At 38.6% G+C, this 21,314-nt stretch overlaps 1 protein-coding gene across 1 annotated transcript in view; it reads right to left on the bottom strand.

Annotated features, from left to right (window-relative positions):
* Nucleotides 1–1,004: 1,004 nt before the first annotated feature.
* DBX2 (developing brain homeobox 2) overlaps nucleotides 1,005–21,314 on the bottom strand; it is a 32,025-nt gene continuing 11,715 nt past the window's right edge. Inside the window, exons 2-4 of the mRNA XM_045868520.2 lie at nucleotides 18,681–18,776; nucleotides 9,072–9,259; nucleotides 1,005–3,437 (exon numbers count right to left, since the gene is read on the bottom strand). Of these exons, the coding sequence (XP_045724476.1) occupies nucleotides 3,108–3,437; nucleotides 9,072–9,259; nucleotides 18,681–18,776 (614 nt within the window). The 3' untranslated portion in view covers nucleotides 1,005–3,107. The remainder of the gene's footprint in view (nucleotides 3,438–9,071; nucleotides 9,260–18,680; nucleotides 18,777–21,314) is intronic.

Genomic DNA, 21,314 nt, shown 5'->3' with positions numbered 1-21,314 from the left:
TCTGAGCACATACCCAAAACTGGTTGGAAGGTATGGCAGGTTCGTATGTATGGATTTTTAAAGTCTGAGAACCACTGGACTAAGCAACTGGGTTCCCCATTCAACCCACGGCATCACTAAGAAAATAGAACTGCCTTTTCAACATCAGTGATCATGGCTTTCACTGTCTCCTGACCCAGTGATCAGGCCTACCCTGCTATACACTTCCAACCCTTTATATTTAGCTTTATAAAATATTTATCTTTGTAAAAGCTAGAGGATGGCACTAACCATTTTTTCTTCTCATCTGCCTAAAAATCCACATGACAATATCTTCTAAAAATTTTAAAAATACCTTCGCCTCCAGGCTTCTCTGGTTCCGGTGCTTACTAGAGCTCAATTTGCCTGGAAAGCAGACAAGAAATACACTAATATGTGACTACATGGAGAAAAGGAATCTGCATCTAGAGAACAGAGGAAAATACATGTGTATGTATTTTAGGTGAAGGGAGGCAGAGAGAGAGTTGGCAGAGTACAAATTAAGACAGAAGGGAGACCCTTGTCAATTAGAATATCAAGCTCAGCAGTTCTCTCAAGTAATTCAAGCAAAGAAGGCAAAGGGAAGGCACAACAGGCTTATGTATGTGCACCAAGTGTATGCATTTGTGTGTGTTTCCTATGTATCCCTAATATATTCATCTAAAGTATACTTTTCCTAAGCCTTAAGGCATTCCAGAGTGAAACCAATTAAAATATTTATTTGTATATTTGACTATCAGGCCAACCTTACAGAGAGAAAAGCCTCTGCTGAGTCTCAGAGCTTGGTGTGAAAGTCTGGGGTTAGATCATTTAAGCACCAATTAGCCCACATCTAAAACCTGGCTTATCAGGTGGCCATGAAGCAGGTTGCTCTTGTTTGATCTTCAGGTTATTCTCAAGAAACATTAACCATAGATAAGCACTTCAAAATTTTTGGCAGTGAGTGATAAAAAAAAATAGTTTCATTTCACTTAAACACTCCTATGGGACTATTTTCTATAGAGGCTTCATAGTTGAAGGATTTTGCAATTCTTTACTTTCCCTAAACTTCAAAGTTAATAGAGAAGAGAACACTAGAAAGAAAACCATTCCCCAAGTAAGAGATCATAAAGTACAATATGCTTCTGAATTTCTTTAATAAATCTTACCGCAATCCCCAAAACGTATGTCTTACAATGCATCCCATAGCTGGTGAATACATTCTACAGCGGTATGCACCCCCATATGGTTGGTATGATTTCAAGATTTGAAACTTGATGGCCAGGGTCCAAATCCCATTTATTAACCTCATGACCTTAGGCCACCACCCTAACAAGGGCCTTTCGCCCTCGTCTGAGTAACAGAATCCTGACAGTAACAGTGCCTACCTCCTAGGGCTACTGTCATGAGGACTGCCATGAATTAACTCACCCTAAAGGCTTAGCACAGTCTCTGGTGCATAGAAAAGACCCAATAAATGTAGGTGAGGTTAACATTCTACCAAGAAAAAAAAACCCAATACTATAAATCATTTTAAGATAGGTTTTAAATTTTAAATTGTTGTCAGCAGATCCCTGCTCCTCTTTCCCACAGACACTGAGACAAGCTTTTTCCGAGAGGACTTTTAAGTAAAACATCTCGTGATCAAGACACAGGCTAGCATACCCCAATTCAAATCATGTTCAGACAAAATCATTACCTGATGCTGACTAAAACTGTTGTCTTCTGAGATATTACCTTCTTTAAACGCTAAAGCCTCAAAGGCTATAACTAGGAATGTAAGCAAATTAGAAGCCACTCTCTTTACGCAGCTGTCTAACAAAATTCCACACCATGAACTTCTAATAATGTTTCTTGTCCACAGATTAATAATAACCTAGTTCAAAACCACATTATTTCCTTTTTCTGCCTCATTTCCTTCAAAGTGAAACATAATTTTTTCTTGGACCCGGAATAAAAATTTCTAGATTAAGCAAATCGTTACCAGAAATGCAATTTTATATCACTACTATTTCAGGAACAACAAAACACACAAAACATCTGTGTGGTGCTTGTTAATACATAAAAATAACCTAACATATATAGTGTATACCACCTAAGTGGAAAATTGAGTCTATAACTAGAAGTGCAAACAGAAATCCACTACCAGTTCCATCAGTATTGTGTTTTGAAGTCCAGTTGGGAACATTTTAGGAACTGTGACACTTCTTTAAGTCTTGGCCGGAGGTCATAAACTGCTTGGCAGAGATGTTTCATTTGCCCAACACAATACTTTTAAAATTATTAAACTCAAATATTTTTAGGTGGGCCATGCCCGTTATTTACTGACAGGCCCTTAAAGGCATTTCATTTTGCAAACCTTGATTAAGGCCCATCCTTACAGAGAAGAGATCAAAAGATAATCATTAGTTAAACGGGTACCTCCCTCAATGATGTCCTGATGAAGTCCAGACACTTGGAAAATTAAGGGTCCTAATAGTTTCATTCAGAAATTCTTCTAGTTTTCTTGTTGGATTACTTTTAAATATAGACTTTCAGGGTATGTATCTAACAGTGGCTCATTCGATTAGGGTAGCTGAGCTGAGTTGTTAAGTTCATTTATAGCTGGAGACTGAAAGAAATCAGAAAATAGGAATTTTTTAAAAACACGTTGGACCAAAATCCAAATTTTACATTATTTTCAGAAAATTAATAACATTCGGTCAATAGTTGGTTTTTCCTAATATAAAAGGAAATGAATTTGCTTGGTGCAATATTTAAAGAGGAACTAATTCCTACTAATGTATTTCAATGAGTATTTATATATATATACACACGTAGAGACACACACATATATACACACATACTCAGAGCAGGGACTGAGCCAACTATAACTCTCATTCTTTTCAGTTCCTTCGTACTTTCTGGGAGATTCTACTCCACTTACAAATTAAGCCTGAGTCTGGGAGCCAAACAAGAGAGCAATTGAGAGGGTTTCCTAAAGCATTAGTTCATGCATCACTCCAAAGGTATTACTTTTTAGGCACTGATGAGGCACAAGCTAGCTGGTTTTAGAGTCCAAATGTTATTAGTTAAGCATCCTTTAAATTAACGTAGAGGAAGGCTTCCATTCAGACAGCCCCAGTAAGTACACCCTTGTCTCCAGCATCTTCCGAACACAAATACAAGGCACCCTGCTGTGACTTTGCTTCTGGGACCGCTGCCCCTGAACTCTGTTGGATGAGTCTTTCTGAAGGTTCTGGCGAATTCTCCCTCCATCTTGGACTCGAGTGCTGCTGGGAGACTTCCCAGAGTGAGGGACACGGAGAAGGGAGCCCCAGAGCAGACCTTGAGAGGGGATCCTCTTGAAGGCCTACTTCCTGGACACACCTGTTGGAAAGCACTTCCTTCTCTTTGGAATTCCGCCACTTCATTCTTCTGTTCTGAAACCAAATTTTCACCTATTGACAAAATAATTGGACAAAATGATCACTTACTCCATGTTACTTCACTTCAGCATTGTAAACTGTAATGCCTTCTACGAAATACCTTATTGTGAGAGCCAGCCTAGCAAAGTCCTTATGGCTTTCCACTGGGCTCCTTCAAAAATATCTGAACAACTGCTTTAGTATAATATCTCCGCACTGATGAAACAAAATGACTGCGATAAGCGGGTTACAGCCTGCAAGTCTGACATCTTTCAAAACTGATTTAACACTCAACAGTTTAAAACATCACTTAGTCCATGCTAAATTATTCACACAAAGGAAAGGCTATCAGCTAGTAATAGTGTTTACTTTGTGCGAGGTGTCAGGCCGTGCAGGCTGTTGGATTACATAACTTGATCCTCACAATGACAGCAACAAGTCCTCATTTCACATGTATGAAAATTGAGGTTCAGAGTGAAAAACCAGTTCAAGGTCACTCAGCTAGTAAAATGGAAGCACTTAGAACAGAACCCATGACTGTCCCACTCCAGGGCGCAGGCTCTTGTAACATTCAGATTTCATTAGGAACTTCTGGAAAACTAAATTAGGAATGCATTTTATAATGCTTTGATAAATTCCAGGCTTCAGTTTCCAAGTTTAATTACTCCTAGGATTTACCAAACTTGAATAATTAGGCTCAATAACAATCAATCATTATTAACCCCAAAGTGCTTATGATGGTGGTTTCTAATTTGAGCCATACTTCTGCCCCACCCCACCAGAGTCTGTCTTTACTATTAACTCCCCCCTTTATCTACTGCATAGTCAACCGTGCCTGATCAGAAAACTTCACACCTGGTTTCCTGATATTTTAAAAGTCAATCACATTGTTTTCCTGAGCATTATACTGCATCTTTGCTTGAACAATTTAGTGGGTTTCTATTTTTAAAACAAAAAACTAGGAAGTTTTTACCTTAAAAAATAATTATTAAAGTGTTACCAACCAATGTTTCTCCCAATGAAGGAAAAATTTCTATCTGAGATGATCTTTCCAGAATGGCAAAACAATTCCTTCATTCTTTCAACCTGACTGGCAATTTCAAAATGGCTGCAAAGAACCTGACCCCAGGCAAGTGAATCCAAAAGACTGCCATCTCAGTTATAATTCTGTGGTTAAGGCTTTTCATAAGAAAACAGCACTAATGTGTACACACCAGAGCATTTGGTTCTAGTCATGAACTCATTTATTATTTGCAGTGGGCATTTACTCCTAGAAAGCCTGCCAAGTATTTCTAGTGGGTTTTCACTAAGACATTTTATTTGTGCCCATTGGTGATTCTTGCCCTTCTCATCACATTCATTATTTTCTTCTTTCCTTAGTTTTTCTGTAGACCTTGAATTTTTTGAGTGATATCTCAATGAAAAAAAAAATCATGAAGAAAGTTTCTTCACAATCAACAGTATTGAAACAAATGTACATATTTGGGGAAAACTGTAAATTAAAAGTTCTACCTTTCAACAAATACAAAAACAAATTCCAAATGGAAACAGCTAAACACAAAAACAAAACTATAAAAGTTCTAGAAAAAAACTATGAGAGATTGTCATTACAGTCTTAGATTTTTTTTAAAGCATTGACATAAAACACTAAAACCACAAAAGAAAAAACAGAGCTGCCAACATAAAAACGAGAAATTTCTGTGTAAAGACACCACAAACATATGAAAAAGCCACAAACTACCTAAAAGAATTAAAAGCAGAGACTTGAAGAGATATTTGTATATCCATGTTCATAGCATTACTCACAAAAGGTAGAAGCAACCAAAGTGCCCATTGATGGGTGAATGCATAAACAAATACGGTATATACATACAATGGACTATTATTCAGCATTAAAAAGGAAGGAAATTCTGACACATGATACAATATGGATGAACCTTGAAGATACTATGCTAAGTGAAATAAACCAATCACAGAAGGCCAATACAAGTGATTCCACTCATTTGAGGTACCTAGAACAGTCAAATCATAGAGACAGAAGGTGGTGGTTGCCAGGGGCTGGGGGGAGTAGGGAATGGGGAGTCACTGTTTAATGGATACAGAGTTTCAGTTTTACAAGATAAAAAAGTTCTGGAGATGGATGGTAGCCATGGTTGCTCAACAATGTGAATGTACTTACCGCCTCTAAATTGTACCCTTAAAAAAGGTTTAAATGGGGGCGCCTGGGTGGCTCAGTTGGTTAAGCGACTGCCTTCAGCTCAGGTCATGATCCCAGAGTCCCGGGATCGAGTCCTGCATCTGGCTCCCTGCTCAGCGAGGAGCCTGCTTCTCCCTCTGACCCTCCCCCACTCATGTACTCTCTCTCTCTCTCATTCTCGCTCTCTCAAAATAAATAAATAAATCTTTTTTAAAAAAAAGGTTTAAATGGTAAATTTTATGTCACATCTATTTTACCATAGTAAAAAAAAAAAAAAAACTCAAACCTGAAGAGTTTGCAATGGTTGTAACAGGAAAATGTTACTAAACATAATATTCCAAATATTTTGATGACAGCTGAAATAATTGCTACAAATAATATGAATAATAGCCAAAAACTGAGAGCAATCCAAACACCCACCACTAGAATGGATAAACCGTTGTATACAGTGTAATGGAATACTACAATGAGCAATGAGCTCAAAAGAGTGACTGCTGCATGCAACCTCATGAATGCATTTCACAGACATAATGTTAAGGAAAAGAAGTCATATATACCAAAGAATTTGTACTTTATGATTCTATTTATATAAACTACAAAAATAGGCAAAACTAATCTATGCTGTTAGAAGTCAGGATAGTGGGTAGTCTTGGAAGGAGGAGGCGGTAACCAGGAGGGAATATGCAGGGGGCTACTGGCCTAGTGATAAGGTTCTTCTGCTTGATCTGTGTGTTGGTTATACAGGTGATTTGTACTCTCCTTTAAAAAGTCAAGATATATGTAGAATATGATCCTGTTTTTATTTAAAAACGTACATACACAATTCTGGGTCTCAATTCTAGGTCCTTATTTATAAAATAGGAATAATCAAAGTAGCTAGCTACCTCATAGCGTCATTGTGAGGATAAATGACATCAAATGTAAGGACACACGGTAGGCATCGTGCAAGTGCTCGTGTTACTCTGTGTTTGTGCATATACAACACACATATACATTTACATTAAAGATAATATGTGGTACCTCAAATAAATTCAAACAAGAGCCACTTATAAATGACAGTAATAACTAAGGAGTTGGGTTGGAAGGGGAGGAGATGAATTTTCATTTTTAATTTTACCAATTTCCCCTTTGTTTGAATTTACCATAATAAATACCATGTGTTGTGTAATTAGATGTATATGCAAATAAGAAAATATGAAATTACTTCTGAGATGTTTACCAAATTTGATAACATAAAAAGTATTCATTCCTCAAGGCACTTGAATTTTAAAAACAATACAATCAACTTTGTGAAACTATGCACCTGTGAGTACGAACAGGAAGGTAACATACAAAATAGGAAAATAGTTTGTTTTCTTGGAATGGACAGATTATGGTCATCCCCTCATAAAAATGTTCTCTAATATGCATGCTGCCTTCTCGTTCCAATAATCTATTTTTAAGAAAATGATATGTACTATCAAAGACGTTCACACTATCTCAGCACTGTCAGATCAAACCTAGCCATCTTTTCTCTTTTAACACCTACTTCAAGTTCTGACTCAACCAGGAGTCCCCTGCAACCTCCCAAACCTGCACATTTTCTCCACACCAACTCTGGAGTTTTGTTTTTTGGCTTTTTTTAATCCGTACCAGTGGGATGCAGACCAGCCCTACTGAGCTTCTGTGCGTCCTAAGTCAGGCCCAACGATTCCTCTAAGGATGAGACGCTTCCCTCACTAGACTCCCCAGGGGTGTAAGAATCAGTCATGGGGATTAACATATATCTCCAGAGAGATACATAACTTTGAGGACCACTGATCTAACTGCTTTATTTGGCAGTATATCTAACCTACCAGGTGATGTCTCCTATGTTATCATATATTATTATCTAACCGTTCGTGAGCTTCTGCTTTGTTTTCCCAGTTGCTCATATAAATGCACAGAGTGTATCTTAATCAGTGCTTAATCAACACTCCCTCTTACTGCCTACTTATTAGTACAGCGTCTTGCACACACAGACCATCAAGATATGGCTACTGATTTATCTATCATATATGCAAAATTGCTCTGCGACATGGATAGAATTCCTATATTTGTCCCTGTTTTTTACGTGAGAAACTGAGGTTAGGGATCTGTAGTACCACACAATGAGGAAAGCACAGATGGGCTGATGTAGGCCAATTACCCTCTACCACAGTATGTACTGCTTCCTACAACTAGAAAAAGTTGGGGGGGGGGGAACAGATCACTTCCCTAGGGAAAGGAAGCAAGGTTAAGGAGAGTTTCATCCAAAAATAACTGGTTTAATAAAGTCCAAAGTTAGAAACCAGGTCATTTGTACTGAGCGAAGAACAGTAGAGCATGGTAGTTACACAGGGCCTCTGCTAGCCCTTCAATGCCTTTATGCTAACTCAAAAAAAAAAAAAAAAAAAAAAAAAAAGATAGTAGGAAGGGAAAAATGAAGGGGGAGAAATCGGAGGGGGAGACGAACCATGAGAGACTATGGACTCTGAGAAACAAACAGGGTTTTAGAGGGGAGGAGGGATTGGTTAGCCTGGTGATGGCTATTAAGGAGGGCACGTACTGCATGGAGCACTGGGTGTTATGCACAAACAATGAATCATGAAACACTACATCAAAAACTAATGATGTATGGTGACTAACATAACATAAAAAAAAAAATCCAGGTGGATGTAGCCTTGCACCAGGAAAGCCAGTTTGGCAGGCGGAGCACCTGCTACATTTCAGTTGCTGCCATGCCTCTTCACCCTTGTGCCCTTGTGCAGTGCATATCCTACACAACGATAGATGATAGCTCCAGGTTAAATAGAACACAAACTCCAGAGTCAAGTTGCCTAGGGTGAGAGCCCAGCTCCAAAGCAGCTTCACTACATGACATCAGACCCATGTTTACTTCCCTACACTTTCTCATCTAGAAAATGAGGACGATTATGGTGCTTATTTTATACAGTGATTATAAAATGATTAGTCATAAAATACTAGTATCTTAATGTGTAAGAAAGGTTTGTAGGTGTTGCAAATATGAAACTACTTTACTGTACTTGACATAAGCTCAGAGTGCAGAGTAATGAAATCTTATTTGAAGGTATTTATGAGTCACACATTTATGACTGGATTTTGGATTGGAAATGAAGAAAAAGACAGGAAAATTGGTTCCTGCTTTTGTAGATTATGTGGTCTACTTCTCTGAAACCAAACAACTAATGATGTAAATGCCACATCCTTAGTGGTTCTCTTCATTTGGGGAGAATTAATCATGCAAAAACCTAGACCTCTCAGCAAGTGGACCTATTTTCAAATAGCAATTGTGACATATATTTCCACCCACTCAACAATTGTGAAAATCATTTCAGTAACGCTTTAGGGTCCAGCACCCTACCTAGTACAACAGGCATTGCCAAATGCATGGATTTCATTGTATTCCTTTGGAAATCAGGAGCAGTGGACATCTTCCTGCTCATTAGTACCTGTGATTCCTTTAGTCCCAAGCTGAGGGCAAGTTTCTTTCGGTCTGTTTTGCTGATATATTTCTGCTTCTGAAACATTTTCTCCAGAGCCTTTCTCTGATCCTCAGAAAAAACAGCTCTTCTTAAAATACCCCTCCGAGCTTTGGAGTTAGAGTCCTGCGTCAAGAGAGGCAGCACACACTCTTCTCCTGGAGGGGGAAGACAGGTACAAAAACCCAGTTAGCGTTAGTGAGGAGAAGCCCGTCCGCCTTTCCCAGGACAGTATCTTCCTTCTCTGTACCACGGCCAAATCATCTCCTCTCCAACTCTGCACACTCAGAGCAGTGCTTCTTCCATGGTTTTGGTCATGGACTCCATTGAGAAGTCCGATATATACTCTTGGCTCCCCAATGAGAAAAAAGTATATATGCTCACCCTCCCAATTTTGGTGCCATGTTAGAAAGTCTATGGTCCCGCGTTACAAAGCTCAAAGGCAGAATGAATAGTAGATGAGTTAAACACTCCATTTTTCTCTAATTCTTCATTTATTTATTCATTTGTTTTTTTCTCTCAACAAAGTTTTGAACACTTACCATATGCCAGGCACTCTGCTCAGTGTTACACATTGAGACACAAGACGAATACATTTTATTGTACGCATTACCCATAAGATTTAGTGGAAGGCATTTATTGAACTAGCATCACAGGTGTGAGGATATATTCCAAAGGAGGCTGCCTTGAGCGCACAAAACAAGGATCTGATCTTAATCTGGGATTTCAGGGAAAGCCAGCAGGAGTCAGAGATGTTCAATCTGAGAAGGGAGGTTTGGAAGATCCCCAAGCACTACCACTCCCCAATCCAGCTGACCATCAACTCCTTCAGGTTAGAGGTATTTACTACTTTTTCTGCCTTCTGTGGCTAGCACAACTGGTTCCCACCCTCTAAGAGTTTCATTCATCATTCATTCATTCATTCATTCATTCATTTAGCTTCCCAGTTATGGTTGGAAGAATAATGGCCTTCCCAAAGATGCCTATGTGAATATGTTCCCCAGAACTTAGAAGTACATTACATGACATGACAAGGGGGAATTTAGGTTGCAAATGGAATTACAGCTGTTAACCAGATAACCTTGAGATTAGAAGAGTATCCTGGCGTAACCAGGTGGGCAATGTAATCACAAGGGTCCTTATGAGTGGAAAAGAGAGGGGAAAAAAGGAAGTCATAGGGAGATTGACTTTGATACCACACTTCTTGCTTTGAGGCTGGAGGAAGGGGCCACAAGCCAAGAAACGCAGGCAGCCACTAGAAACTGGAAAAGGCAAGAAACAAATTCCTCCCTAGAGCTTCCAGAAGGAACTCGGCCCTGCTGACACCTTGATTTTAGTCCAGTGAGACCCATTTCAGGCTTCTGACCCCCATTACTGTAAGATAATAAGCTTGTATTAAGACAGAAGGTTTGTGGAAATTTGTTACAGCAGCAAGAGGACACTCATACCTGGTATCTGGATAACTGAGCTTATTTGAGGAAACCAGACCAACAGCACATGGTCCTTGCCCTCAATGAGCTCACATTCTCATTGGAGGACTGACATGAAGATCACGGTGGAATATAGGCACCAGGGGAACAGGGATGCCAGTTTATGGCTGTAGCTGGTACGCATTTTGGTGCTTAATAATTATTTCTAAATAAAAAACAAATTAATGTCTTAAGCACTACAATAGAATGAATGATCTTATGAAGTGCTCTGGCATCACAAAGGAGGAAGTAATGAATTCAGAGAAAACAGGCTGAGCCAAGTCTAAAAGACCAATCCAGTTCAAGAGAGAAAGAACCAAGGTCAAGCTAGGCAGAGTGACTAGCACGTCTAGAAGCACTAAGGTAGTGCTATAAATACATAGAACAAACTGATGGTTGCCAAAGGTGAGGGGGGTGAACGATGGGGCACAAAATGAGTGGAGGGGAGTGTGAGATACAGGCTTCCATTTATGGAATGAATAAATTACAGGAATAGAAGACAGCATAAAGAATGTAGTCAATGATATGTAAGAGTGATGTATCAGGACAGACGGCAGCTGTGCTTGTGGTGACCACAGCATAATGTACAGACTTGTTGAATCACTATATGACACACCTGAAACTAATGTAACCTTGTGTGTCAATAATATTCAACATTTTTTTAAAAAGCATTAAGGCATGAAGGAATAAAATTTATTGCAGGAAAACTAAGCAGTCTGCAAGGCTGGGAAGGGCATGAAGCAGAGGGGGCAAGATGGCAACCATATCCAGCCCGCAGATGGGCTTTGTTTGGTCTTAGAATTCTGATGTAGTTCTTCACATTTAATAATTAGGAGATTTCATGTGAAGACCAGGTTTCTGACATCTCTTCAAAGGTAACCACACTAGGCTCATCTTCCCAGAAAGCAAAGAGCTACCAGAGTGAACAGCAGGTGTCCCCTTTTGATGGGATGGACAGGACAAAGGAGTTTGGAATGTGTAATATGGAAGAACTGGGTTTGGATCATGGCACTTAACTGTATGACTTAAAGCAAGTTACTCAGCCTTTTTCAGCTTATCTTACAAAGTTGCTCTAAGGATTCGGTGACCTAACACAAGAAAATTTCAGTGCCTGGCCCACAGTAAGGATTCCACGAATCTATCTACTTTTGCTTGTTGGTTTTCATTAGATTCTTATAAGAACCATATGTCACAGACATCCTCCGTACAGATGAAGACGTAGTCAGGGCTGTTAAGGTCCAAAGCCACACCAAGAGCACAAAGCTCAGCTGGTAGCAGGACCTTCTGAATCCAAATGTTTGGCTCCCTCCTCTGTGCTATGCTGTTTCTTTACTCAGATATCACATGTCAAAACAGAAGGGAAGAAACACGTGTAAACACAGACCTCCTGTCTGTGACTACAGGCTTCTGCACCCTGTCCTGGACCAGTTTGTGAGTGTGGACTACAGGGCATCTCCTGTACAGCCTGATAATTGTGTCCTCAAATTCTACCACACCCTATCACTTGATATTTTGACTCTGGTATTTTTAATTTGTAAATGTATATAATCTATCATTATTATAGCCATATGTATTAAAAATTGGGGAAAGAAACATAAATATCCAAAGGTAAAGAAATGTGTAAGGACATGATGCTATAACTACTTGGTGAAATTTTAAAGACCCATTAAAGATAAGAACTGCGACAAGCAGGCAGCAGCAAAGAAAATACACTATACTGCATATGATAAATAAGACACATACTATGTTTATAACTAAGTAAAAATGCAGAGAAGAGGCTGAAAAGGCAAAAATAAACATAAAATAGGCTACTATAGAGTTATGGACAAATAATTCATCTCTAGTCTGCATTTTAAGTCTGGTTCTACTTTCTAAGGAAAACAAAGCAAACATTGTAGCAACCTTTTTGGGAATAATCCTCTTTTTTTAAAGATTTTATTTATTTATTTGACAGAGAGAGAGAAAGCACAAGTAAGCAGATCTGCAGGCAGAGGGAGAAGGAGAAGCAGGCTCCCCACTGAGCAAGGAGGCCGATGTGGGGCTCAATCCCAGAGTCCTAGGATCATGAACTGAGCTGAAAGCAGACGCTTAACCAACTGAGCCACTCAGGCACCCCTGGGAATAATCTGGTGGAGTGATGGGGATGTTGCTGAGTGATGACTGAAGATGAAGCCAATCCATCTCTCAGGTGCTCACAGTTGATTAGGAGAGGTCCGAGAGGTATACAGCCAGCCACAACACAGCGAGATAAATAACTGCAGACCATGGCATAAACAAATGAGTAATATAAAAAATAAAAATAAACAGATACAGAATTTAAGGCATGTAGAAAAGAGGCTTTAAAAGCCAGGGCCGGGGTGCCTGGGTGGCTCAGTCATTAAGCATCTGCCTTCAGCTCAGTTCATGATCCCAGGGTGCTGGGATCAAGCCCTACATCGGGCTCCCTGCTCTATGGGAAGCCTGCTTCTCCCTCTCCCACACCTCCTGCTTGTGTTCCCTCTCTTGCTGTGTCTCTCTCTGTCAAATAAATAAAATCTTCAAAAAAAATAAAAATAAATAAATAAAAATAAATAAAAGCCAGGGCCACCAATTCAAGGTGCTACAGGCTCTACCAATTTGGGAGTATTATGATGATGATGACGATGATGATGATGATGATTTTGTACCGTGGCTTCCATATATATGGGGCTCAGCAGTGGCTACCGTATGTGGCCCCTACATGTAGCATGTCATGTCATCTTTACAACAATCCCCAGAGGGGGGTACTATCACCTCCATTTTCCATAGGAAAAAACTAAGGCTCCAAAAAGTTAAGTTGTGCCCTGGAGGTCACATATCAAAGAAGAGTGAGGTCAATTGATGCTCTTTATAATTATACCAAAGAGTGTCAAAGTTATAAGTGGGCAGACAGAGATCGGGAGGTGGAAAGAGTCATATCAAAGTGGGTAGAAAAGTTTCAAAGGCATGATTCCCTGGGTCCTGAGATGGCCCTATGCACCATCCTACAGGGAACCCCTGTGTGTAATGGGGCTGGGGAAGGGCATTCCAATTGGAGGTATGCTCTGTGTAAATGACACTGTCATACAAATGACACGGGGGAGGGTGGGGACGAGGTGGGGAACGACAGAGAAACAGAGCATAAGATAAACTAATGGAACCCTTCATACTTTCATGTGTGAGGATGTAGGGTGTACGTGTATTTTATATAATTCCTGTGGATCTGAAGTGTGGAGAGAGGAGATATAGAACCTCCCTAACTTGCCCCACTGAAACTAGAAGTCTACTTTCCATTCTCTATATAATCTAGTATTTGGGAATGCTGTAATACTTCATTATCATATAACCATATTGATTTGCTAAAAACCTTTCCCTAATATTAAGCCAAATTCAATTTCCATTAAACCCCAATTCAATCCTTCACACCTGTACTGAATGCAGTATATCTAATTTGAAGATAACGCTCAGGTTCTCCCTATTATTTCTCTTCTCCAGGCCAAACATAATCACTTTAGAGAATTCATGACCAGGCATAGAGACCCTTCACCATTTTAGTTGCTACTTCCGGACATGGTTTTATATGCAAATGTGCTCACTGTGCCTTTTAAAGTGGGGCTCCAGAACTGGACAGGTGTAGGTTGTCTGACCATTACAGAGGCTAGTACAACTATTATCTCCCTTGTTCTGGGTATTGTATTTCTAAAAGCATAATCCAACATCCCCATATCATTCTGTAGACACATAGTGAGCTAAGAGTACAACCCTTTCCGTCTTTGTTATGTTCAGCCAATTCTCTCCCTCCTCTATTTTGTACTTGTGCACTGGTTGTGGGGAATCTCAAATCAGGACTTTATCAGCTGCCCATTAGATGTTACGGTATGTTCAGGCGAGGGCTGTAGACAAGATCAGGAACGAGCACCCTCTATCACTAAGTAGCTCTGTTTCCCATCCCCCAGCCTCCACTACTTATGAGCACATTTGGGGAGAAAGGGAACTCCATTCCTGGAAAGTTACTCAAATACGTTCACTGCCTCTGCAGAACTGTTGAATAGAGCCATCAACTTGGAAAATCTCTTGTCTTCGAGTCTCTGACTCCTTGAAACATTCTTCCTGGTTGACCGAGTGTCATTTATCTCTGGAACACCCCTCCCTTCACTACTGAGAAGTCAAAACCTATATTCAACTTACTGCACAAGCCTGATTATGTTTTCAACAAAATAATCATGCTTCTTTCTCTATTAGCACAAAATGCTCCACCCCTCTGAAGATGTTAGAGTGCTAACGATAAATCCTTACAGAAGGACTGCCGCAGGTCTTGTCAGTTTTCTCGGGGCACCCAGCACTCCAGCTGATAACAGTGAAAGAGAACACGGTCAGGTCAGATGGCAAGAATACTAATAAGAGCATCGCCCATCTTTGACAGTGACACTCACCGGAACAACCTACATTCTCAACAATAAAAGGAATAGCCCTTCCCTGCTGCCTTCAACAAAATCCTAAATGCAAATTTGGAGAGTATTATTATGTTCTCCTAAGGTTTAGCCAGGAGGAGAAAAGAGTAACATGATCTTAAGATGTAGAATATAAGGGGCACCTGGGTGGCTCAGACGGTTAAGCATTTGTCTTTGATTCAGGTCATGATTCCAAGGTCCTGGGATTGAGAGCCCTTCCCTGCTGCTCCTTCCTCTCCCTCTGTCATTCCCTCTGCTTGTGCTCTCTGGCTCTCTGTCAAATAAATAAAATCTTAAAAAAAAAAAAAAAAAGAATATAAGAACATCTCCCAAGGAAAAGGCAGAGCAGTGTGTCCCAGAAGAATATTTCCCTGTTCAGATTTTCAAAACGTCACTTCAAATTTAAACTTTGTCTTTTAATGCATAAAATTTTTGAAAGATCGCATTCAAGTTGGCTACTCAAAGACAAAATGAAATAATTATCTGATTAATTCAATTAGCTATTCTACATAATTAAGACTCCTGTACCTTTTCAGGTCACTGTTGTTGTTTTTTTTAAGGTCATTCTCCTCATAATCTCCACGACTTTCCATTTCATCTTAGCTGAGAAATGTGATTTTGAAAAGAACCTTATGGATGTAATATCAAAGATTTTCCTTCCACTACTTTGGGGGAGAGGAGAACTTTTACCACTGCCTTTTAATTTTTCCCCACTGTCAGGGTTGTGCTTAAAGAGCCTATTAAACCATTTATTATATGTGAGAAGGGCACTGGAGGAATGATTGTTTCCACACTGCAACAAGGTAATCATAAATCTAAAAGGTTAACAAGAAAAATGAAATCAATTTTATACAAGTGAATCATGTTAAAAGAGTCAAAATGATATTTTACTTGCTAGTTATGAACCTGTTGATCTGATCCTATGCTTTGGAAAGCGTGAACTCAATATTGTGAAACAATGATGAGGACCACAGATTTCATTGCTTATTAAAACGTTTAGTATAAACCTTGATTTTGACTGTCCACCCATGTCAGCACATTTTGGCTGAAATTTAGTATGAGATTACTTGAACAGTTCATTTTCCTTCTGTGTGATGGAAAAAAAATTTAATGCTTGGGCATAAAAATTGTTCTTATTATTAAAGAAAGAAGAAAAAAAGAAAATCTAGTAAATGCCTTAAATAATAAAGAGTACTGTGCAGATATAAGCCTTATTAGCGCTCCTTAGTATCATGGTTATTTATGCAAAATTCTTTAATGACAGCATAAATCCACCATTTCATTATTATTTGCTGCTAATACGATGAACATTATAAACAAAAAAATAAAAAATTCATTTCAGATTTATAACTAATGAGACACCAAAGTTTATTAAAAACACTTGTGGCATCTCTCAAGAGTTTTAAAATGCCAACTTCAGAAATGGAAACAAACCAAGTACAGTGTTTTCTATGCTTGATCTGAGCTGTGCTGATTTACCCCATGTTTTGTTAAATAAAAAAAGATAAACATAGGACTTTATAAGCCTCCAGGGAGAGACACCACAATTCACCAATGTTATGCCAAAGGCATGAAGTGCGAAGAACCAAGAGGCGGATGGAGGAAAATGAGTCTTGCTTGAAGTAATTTTTTCAAGCAACTGAAAAGATGAAGTTCTCTAGAAATGTCTTTAGAATTACTTATGTGCTCTATTGATCAAACTGGCCCAGGCATTAGTGCACTTTTTGGGTTTAGAGACTCTTACAAAAACATTGCTAAAAATGAATAAACATATACATGCATACATACATGAATGTCCACCTGTTACACAGGTGGAAATTTATCCATTTCCACTTACCTGACCTACACTGCCAGAGGTTCTCTAAATGGAAGTCTGGTATTCTATCAAGGTGGAGTGACTGAAACTAGGTGTGGGATCTCTTTCAGTCTCTACCCTGGAGATGCAACACCAAACATTTAATTCCAGAGATGCCACTATGCCATGGTATCAGCTAATCTGGGACTGACGCTCCACTCTAGCAGCCTTTTCCTGATACTCTAATCCATGGTGACAAATGTATCCTTAATTTGCACAACACTTTTCACTTGCCCGCATAGGAGACCACCTTGAAGGAGCGAGTAAAAGGTTTAGTCATGGTTTTCTATTTTTCTATTTGAATCAATACATTCTAGTTAAATGGACAATTAATAGGTCACTTCCAAAATAGTGGTGTATCAGTCCTGGTTAATAAACAATCCCCAGAGTTGATAATGGGCTCTATGTATTCAGCAAGTCCTGTATACACTCAGCTCATCCACTAAATCCCTTTTCAGGTGGACAGGGTTATATGGGAAGATGAGCTAGAATGAGTCTATAAAAGTCAGTTTCATTCACTGCTTTATTTTTCAGTCAAGTGCTTTAAATGGTGTCCAGAAATTCACTCGGAATGTGAGACAGGAGAAAAGATGGACACACAGAGCCTTGCTTTATGACCATACAAAAGGGCAACTGACCCTTGCCTGAGGCTTTTCCATGTGAAATGGCTCCTAAAGTTCATCTGCACAGTGAAAAATCGTGGTGAGGTCGCGTGTGGATGAGTCAAGTGAAAGTGACGATTGGTCACGGGTCTGTCACCCATTGTGGCTGGGCCCCTGCCATGTAAAGTGCTCTGTGGGAAAGTATCGGCCCCCTAAAGAGATGCTCAGAAGCCTGCAGCTCATTAAACGGCCAGCATTTGCTGCCTCACTTGTCAGGAATCATTCTGTTGAGCAACTGCTCTCCTGAAACATTCATAAAACACATGAACAGAGAGGCAGCAGGGACCTGAATTCAACCGTGATAGAGCTCTGTACTTCAGCCTAACTCAACTCGGATTTCACTTTTCGCCTGACAGAGGGGTTAACCTGAATAAATGTTTTCTCTTGGGCAGCTGAAATAAATGTGCCCCTTTACTGGACTTCTTTTTCATAAACTCAGATTCTCTGCCTACAGATTCTTATTTGACCTAGAAATCTCAAGATCAAGGTGAACTTAATTTCTTTTTAGTTTGACATTGTTTTCTTTGGGTATGTGAGTGTGTGTGTGTGCGTGCACCCTCTGAAAGTTTTTCCAAGTTGTCGTTCTCACTTCAGCCCTGGACACTGTTTAAATTTTGTAATGTTCAAGAAGTTCTCTTGAAAATATTTCCTACAACTCCGGTTGGTTTTCTTCAAGATCATAAAGAAGAGGTATTTATCTCCTTTTACAACCTGGACAATTTCAATTATTTTCTATGGACACCCAGTGACTTTCTGTGTCACATTTTAAGCTGAATGGAAATTTTACAAGCACTATTTCTTAGCCTTCCTTCCTTTCTTTTTTTCTTCTCTAAGTGAGTATTGCTACACATTTCAGAAAGAGCCAAACTGGTCCCTCTGAGATCTTTTATATCAAATGGAAAACAAGTTGCTTTCCTTGGTGTGTCAGCTCTGGGTTTCAATGCCATTAGAAACTGCTCACAATTGCTCAGTGTGCTGAGGTCTGATAAATCTCTGGAAACCTCCTGAATAGGATTGCTGTGATTTTTAGTGAGGATTTAGCTCCTTGCCATTGCATTACCAATTAGTTTTCCAGAGCACATTAAATCCTGCTGCTTTGGTTTACAGAATAACTGAGGCATTGCTGATGAAGCATAAAAACTTACTTGCAAAAGCAGTGGGGGATGCAGGGCGCCGACAGGACCCACCACAGCATGCCGAGTAGAATGGCGGGGCAGTCAGGAAAAAAGGTTTGGAAGATGCTGTGGAGAAAGCATTGATCTCAATGATGAGTCATTTCTTTCAGACAATATTCAAAATTCCATTTTCCCGAAAGTCACTGAGTAAAACACTTCATTTTCTGAGACTTTACTTAACTAGTTATAACTTTTACTGAAATTAAAGTCATTCTAAAGTAGCCTTTATCTGCCAAAGAGATCGCCAAATAGTTTAATCAAGATTTGGAAGATATGTTGGAAAGACTCAATGGATCAAAACCAAACTTAATTTTCTGTGTGGTCATAATTATATGTAGCAAGTATTCCTTTATTTAAAATATCCCAGAGCAACACTGTCCAAGAGAATGATCTGTGGTGATGGAATGTCCTTTATCTCCACTGTCCACTTGAAAATAAATATTTTTATTACTCTCCCTACATATTCAATGGCAACTTTTTCTTATCTTAATCATTATTTAGTGAATATTATTTTGATATGAAAATATACATTTTTCAAGAACACAATAATTTCAGACTTGTATTTTAACCAATTGATAAGCATGTGTTTATTTTCGCCAATATTTTTGCAGGCTATATAAAAATAAGTGCACTGCCCAATAAGAATTTCGGTTCTCAATGCCTTCAAATTGCAAATTAATCACAAATCATAATATAATGGAAAGTTGCCAATATTCATGTTCTCAGCTTTTCAATATCCAATTTTTCAAATAATAAAATGTTTGTCTTAATGATATCTTGAGGCATACACAGCTGGCTCAGTCAGTGGAGTGTGTGGCTCCTAATCTCGGGGCTGTAAGTTTGAGCCCCACACTGGGTATAGAGATTACTTAAAAATAAAATCTTTTAGGGCGCCTGGGTGGCTCAGTTGGTTAAGCGACTGCCTTCGGCTCAGGTCATGATCCTGGAGTCCCCGGATCGAGTCCCCCATCGGGCTCCCTGCTCGGCAGGGAGCCTGCTTCTCCCTCTGACCCTCCCGCCTTTCGTGTGCTCTCTGTCTCTCTCATTCTCTCTGTCTCAAATAAATAAATAAAATCTTTAAAAAAATAAAATAAAATAAAATAAAATAAAATCTTTTAAAAAATGGTATTTTGAAAATACAGCAACTAAGCAAAGTATGAAAAGGAAATCCATTTTGGTGTTCAAAAGTACTATAAAACTTGAAAAAAAAAATTTTTTTTAAGTAGGCTCCACGCCCAATGTGGGGTTTGAACTCATGACCTGACATAGACAGTTGCACGCTCCACCAAATGAGACACCCAGGCACCTATAAAACTTGTTTTTAATTTCACTGTTATCATAAGTTATTCTAATATTAACTATAAAACCATCAAAGAAATGATAAATCATTCATTTTAATTTAACATCTTATGTTACAATAAAATGGCATTATTTAGGCAGTTACATTTTCCATTATTCTCGGACTATATGAAGTACTTTGAAAAATGAAAATCTATTTTTATGTATAAAAGCTGTCATATTATGTTTATTCTCAAGCATTTCTGTTAACTCATTTCAGCTCCAAAATAAACACTCCATAAATAATTAAGTTACGGCTATTGTGCTGTTTAGCACAAAATGCAATGCTGCATTTACATACATACAATGAAACATTTATCATGATAGCTGGAAAAACACACATAAAAGAAATATTTTTACTTAATATAAAGTGTAGAAAATAAGTACACTAGTGATACTGTTACCCTAACCATGCAAAATACGTGCAAATTACAAATTTTACTATTCTAGCCAAGATGTTTCTCAGTCTAACCCTATGGCCCTAAAAATAGAAAGATAAAAGATCTAAAAAAATGAATGGTTCATTTGAGACTAGTGATCAATTAAATTCATTTGTGATAAATGAAGTTTTGAGATATATGATCTTAGTGTTGTTTAACCATAAAAAGTTTTTACTGACTACTTTGTTATATTACTATATATTATCTTATCTTAATAAAGTAAAACTGCAATCAAAATAACATGTTATCTACAGTAATAAACTCATGTGGCTAAGGAACTACATGTTACATGACCAGGCTTCAGGTTCTACTGCATAGAATTTCTTCACCATTTTAAAAATCATCTCTTTGACATACATATATTTACACAGATTAGTTGATTCCTGATTTCCATGCATAAATACACCTTGTTTAAGCTGGCTTATGTGAAAATTGCTGTGAAATTCCAATTAAGTGCTCCATTTCTTTTTCTTAACATGTGCCTACTTTGACATAAGTCAAATGCTAATCCAGCTGAGCATGTGATTGCAGGGGTGTCAAATGGTACGTGGAAATAACCATTTAAAACAATGAAATGCAAAAAAATGAATAAAATAAAATAAACAATGAAATGCATTTAAAAATACATCTTACACTTCTAAATTTTTGTAAATGACATGCTCTTTAAAACAGTGAGCAAAAAAGGAAACTCAATTGTGATAAAAATAAAGTAACAAGTTGACAGACCTGTTAAAACTTTAGCCTGGTGATGGGTATTAAAGAGGGCACGTTCTGCATGGAGCACTGGGTGTTATACGCAAACAACGAATCATGGAACACTACATCA

This window comes from Mirounga angustirostris, unplaced genomic scaffold (genome assembly GCF_029215605.1).
Source record: "Mirounga angustirostris isolate CCGP_5_RB_7025 unplaced genomic scaffold, mMirAng1.0.hap1 SCAF_5, whole genome shotgun sequence".
Taxonomy (NCBI): Eukaryota; Metazoa; Chordata; class Mammalia; order Carnivora; family Phocidae; genus Mirounga; species Mirounga angustirostris.
The sequence above is the reverse complement of the archived record's forward strand: the minus strand, read 5'-3'. Positions and strand labels throughout refer to the sequence as shown.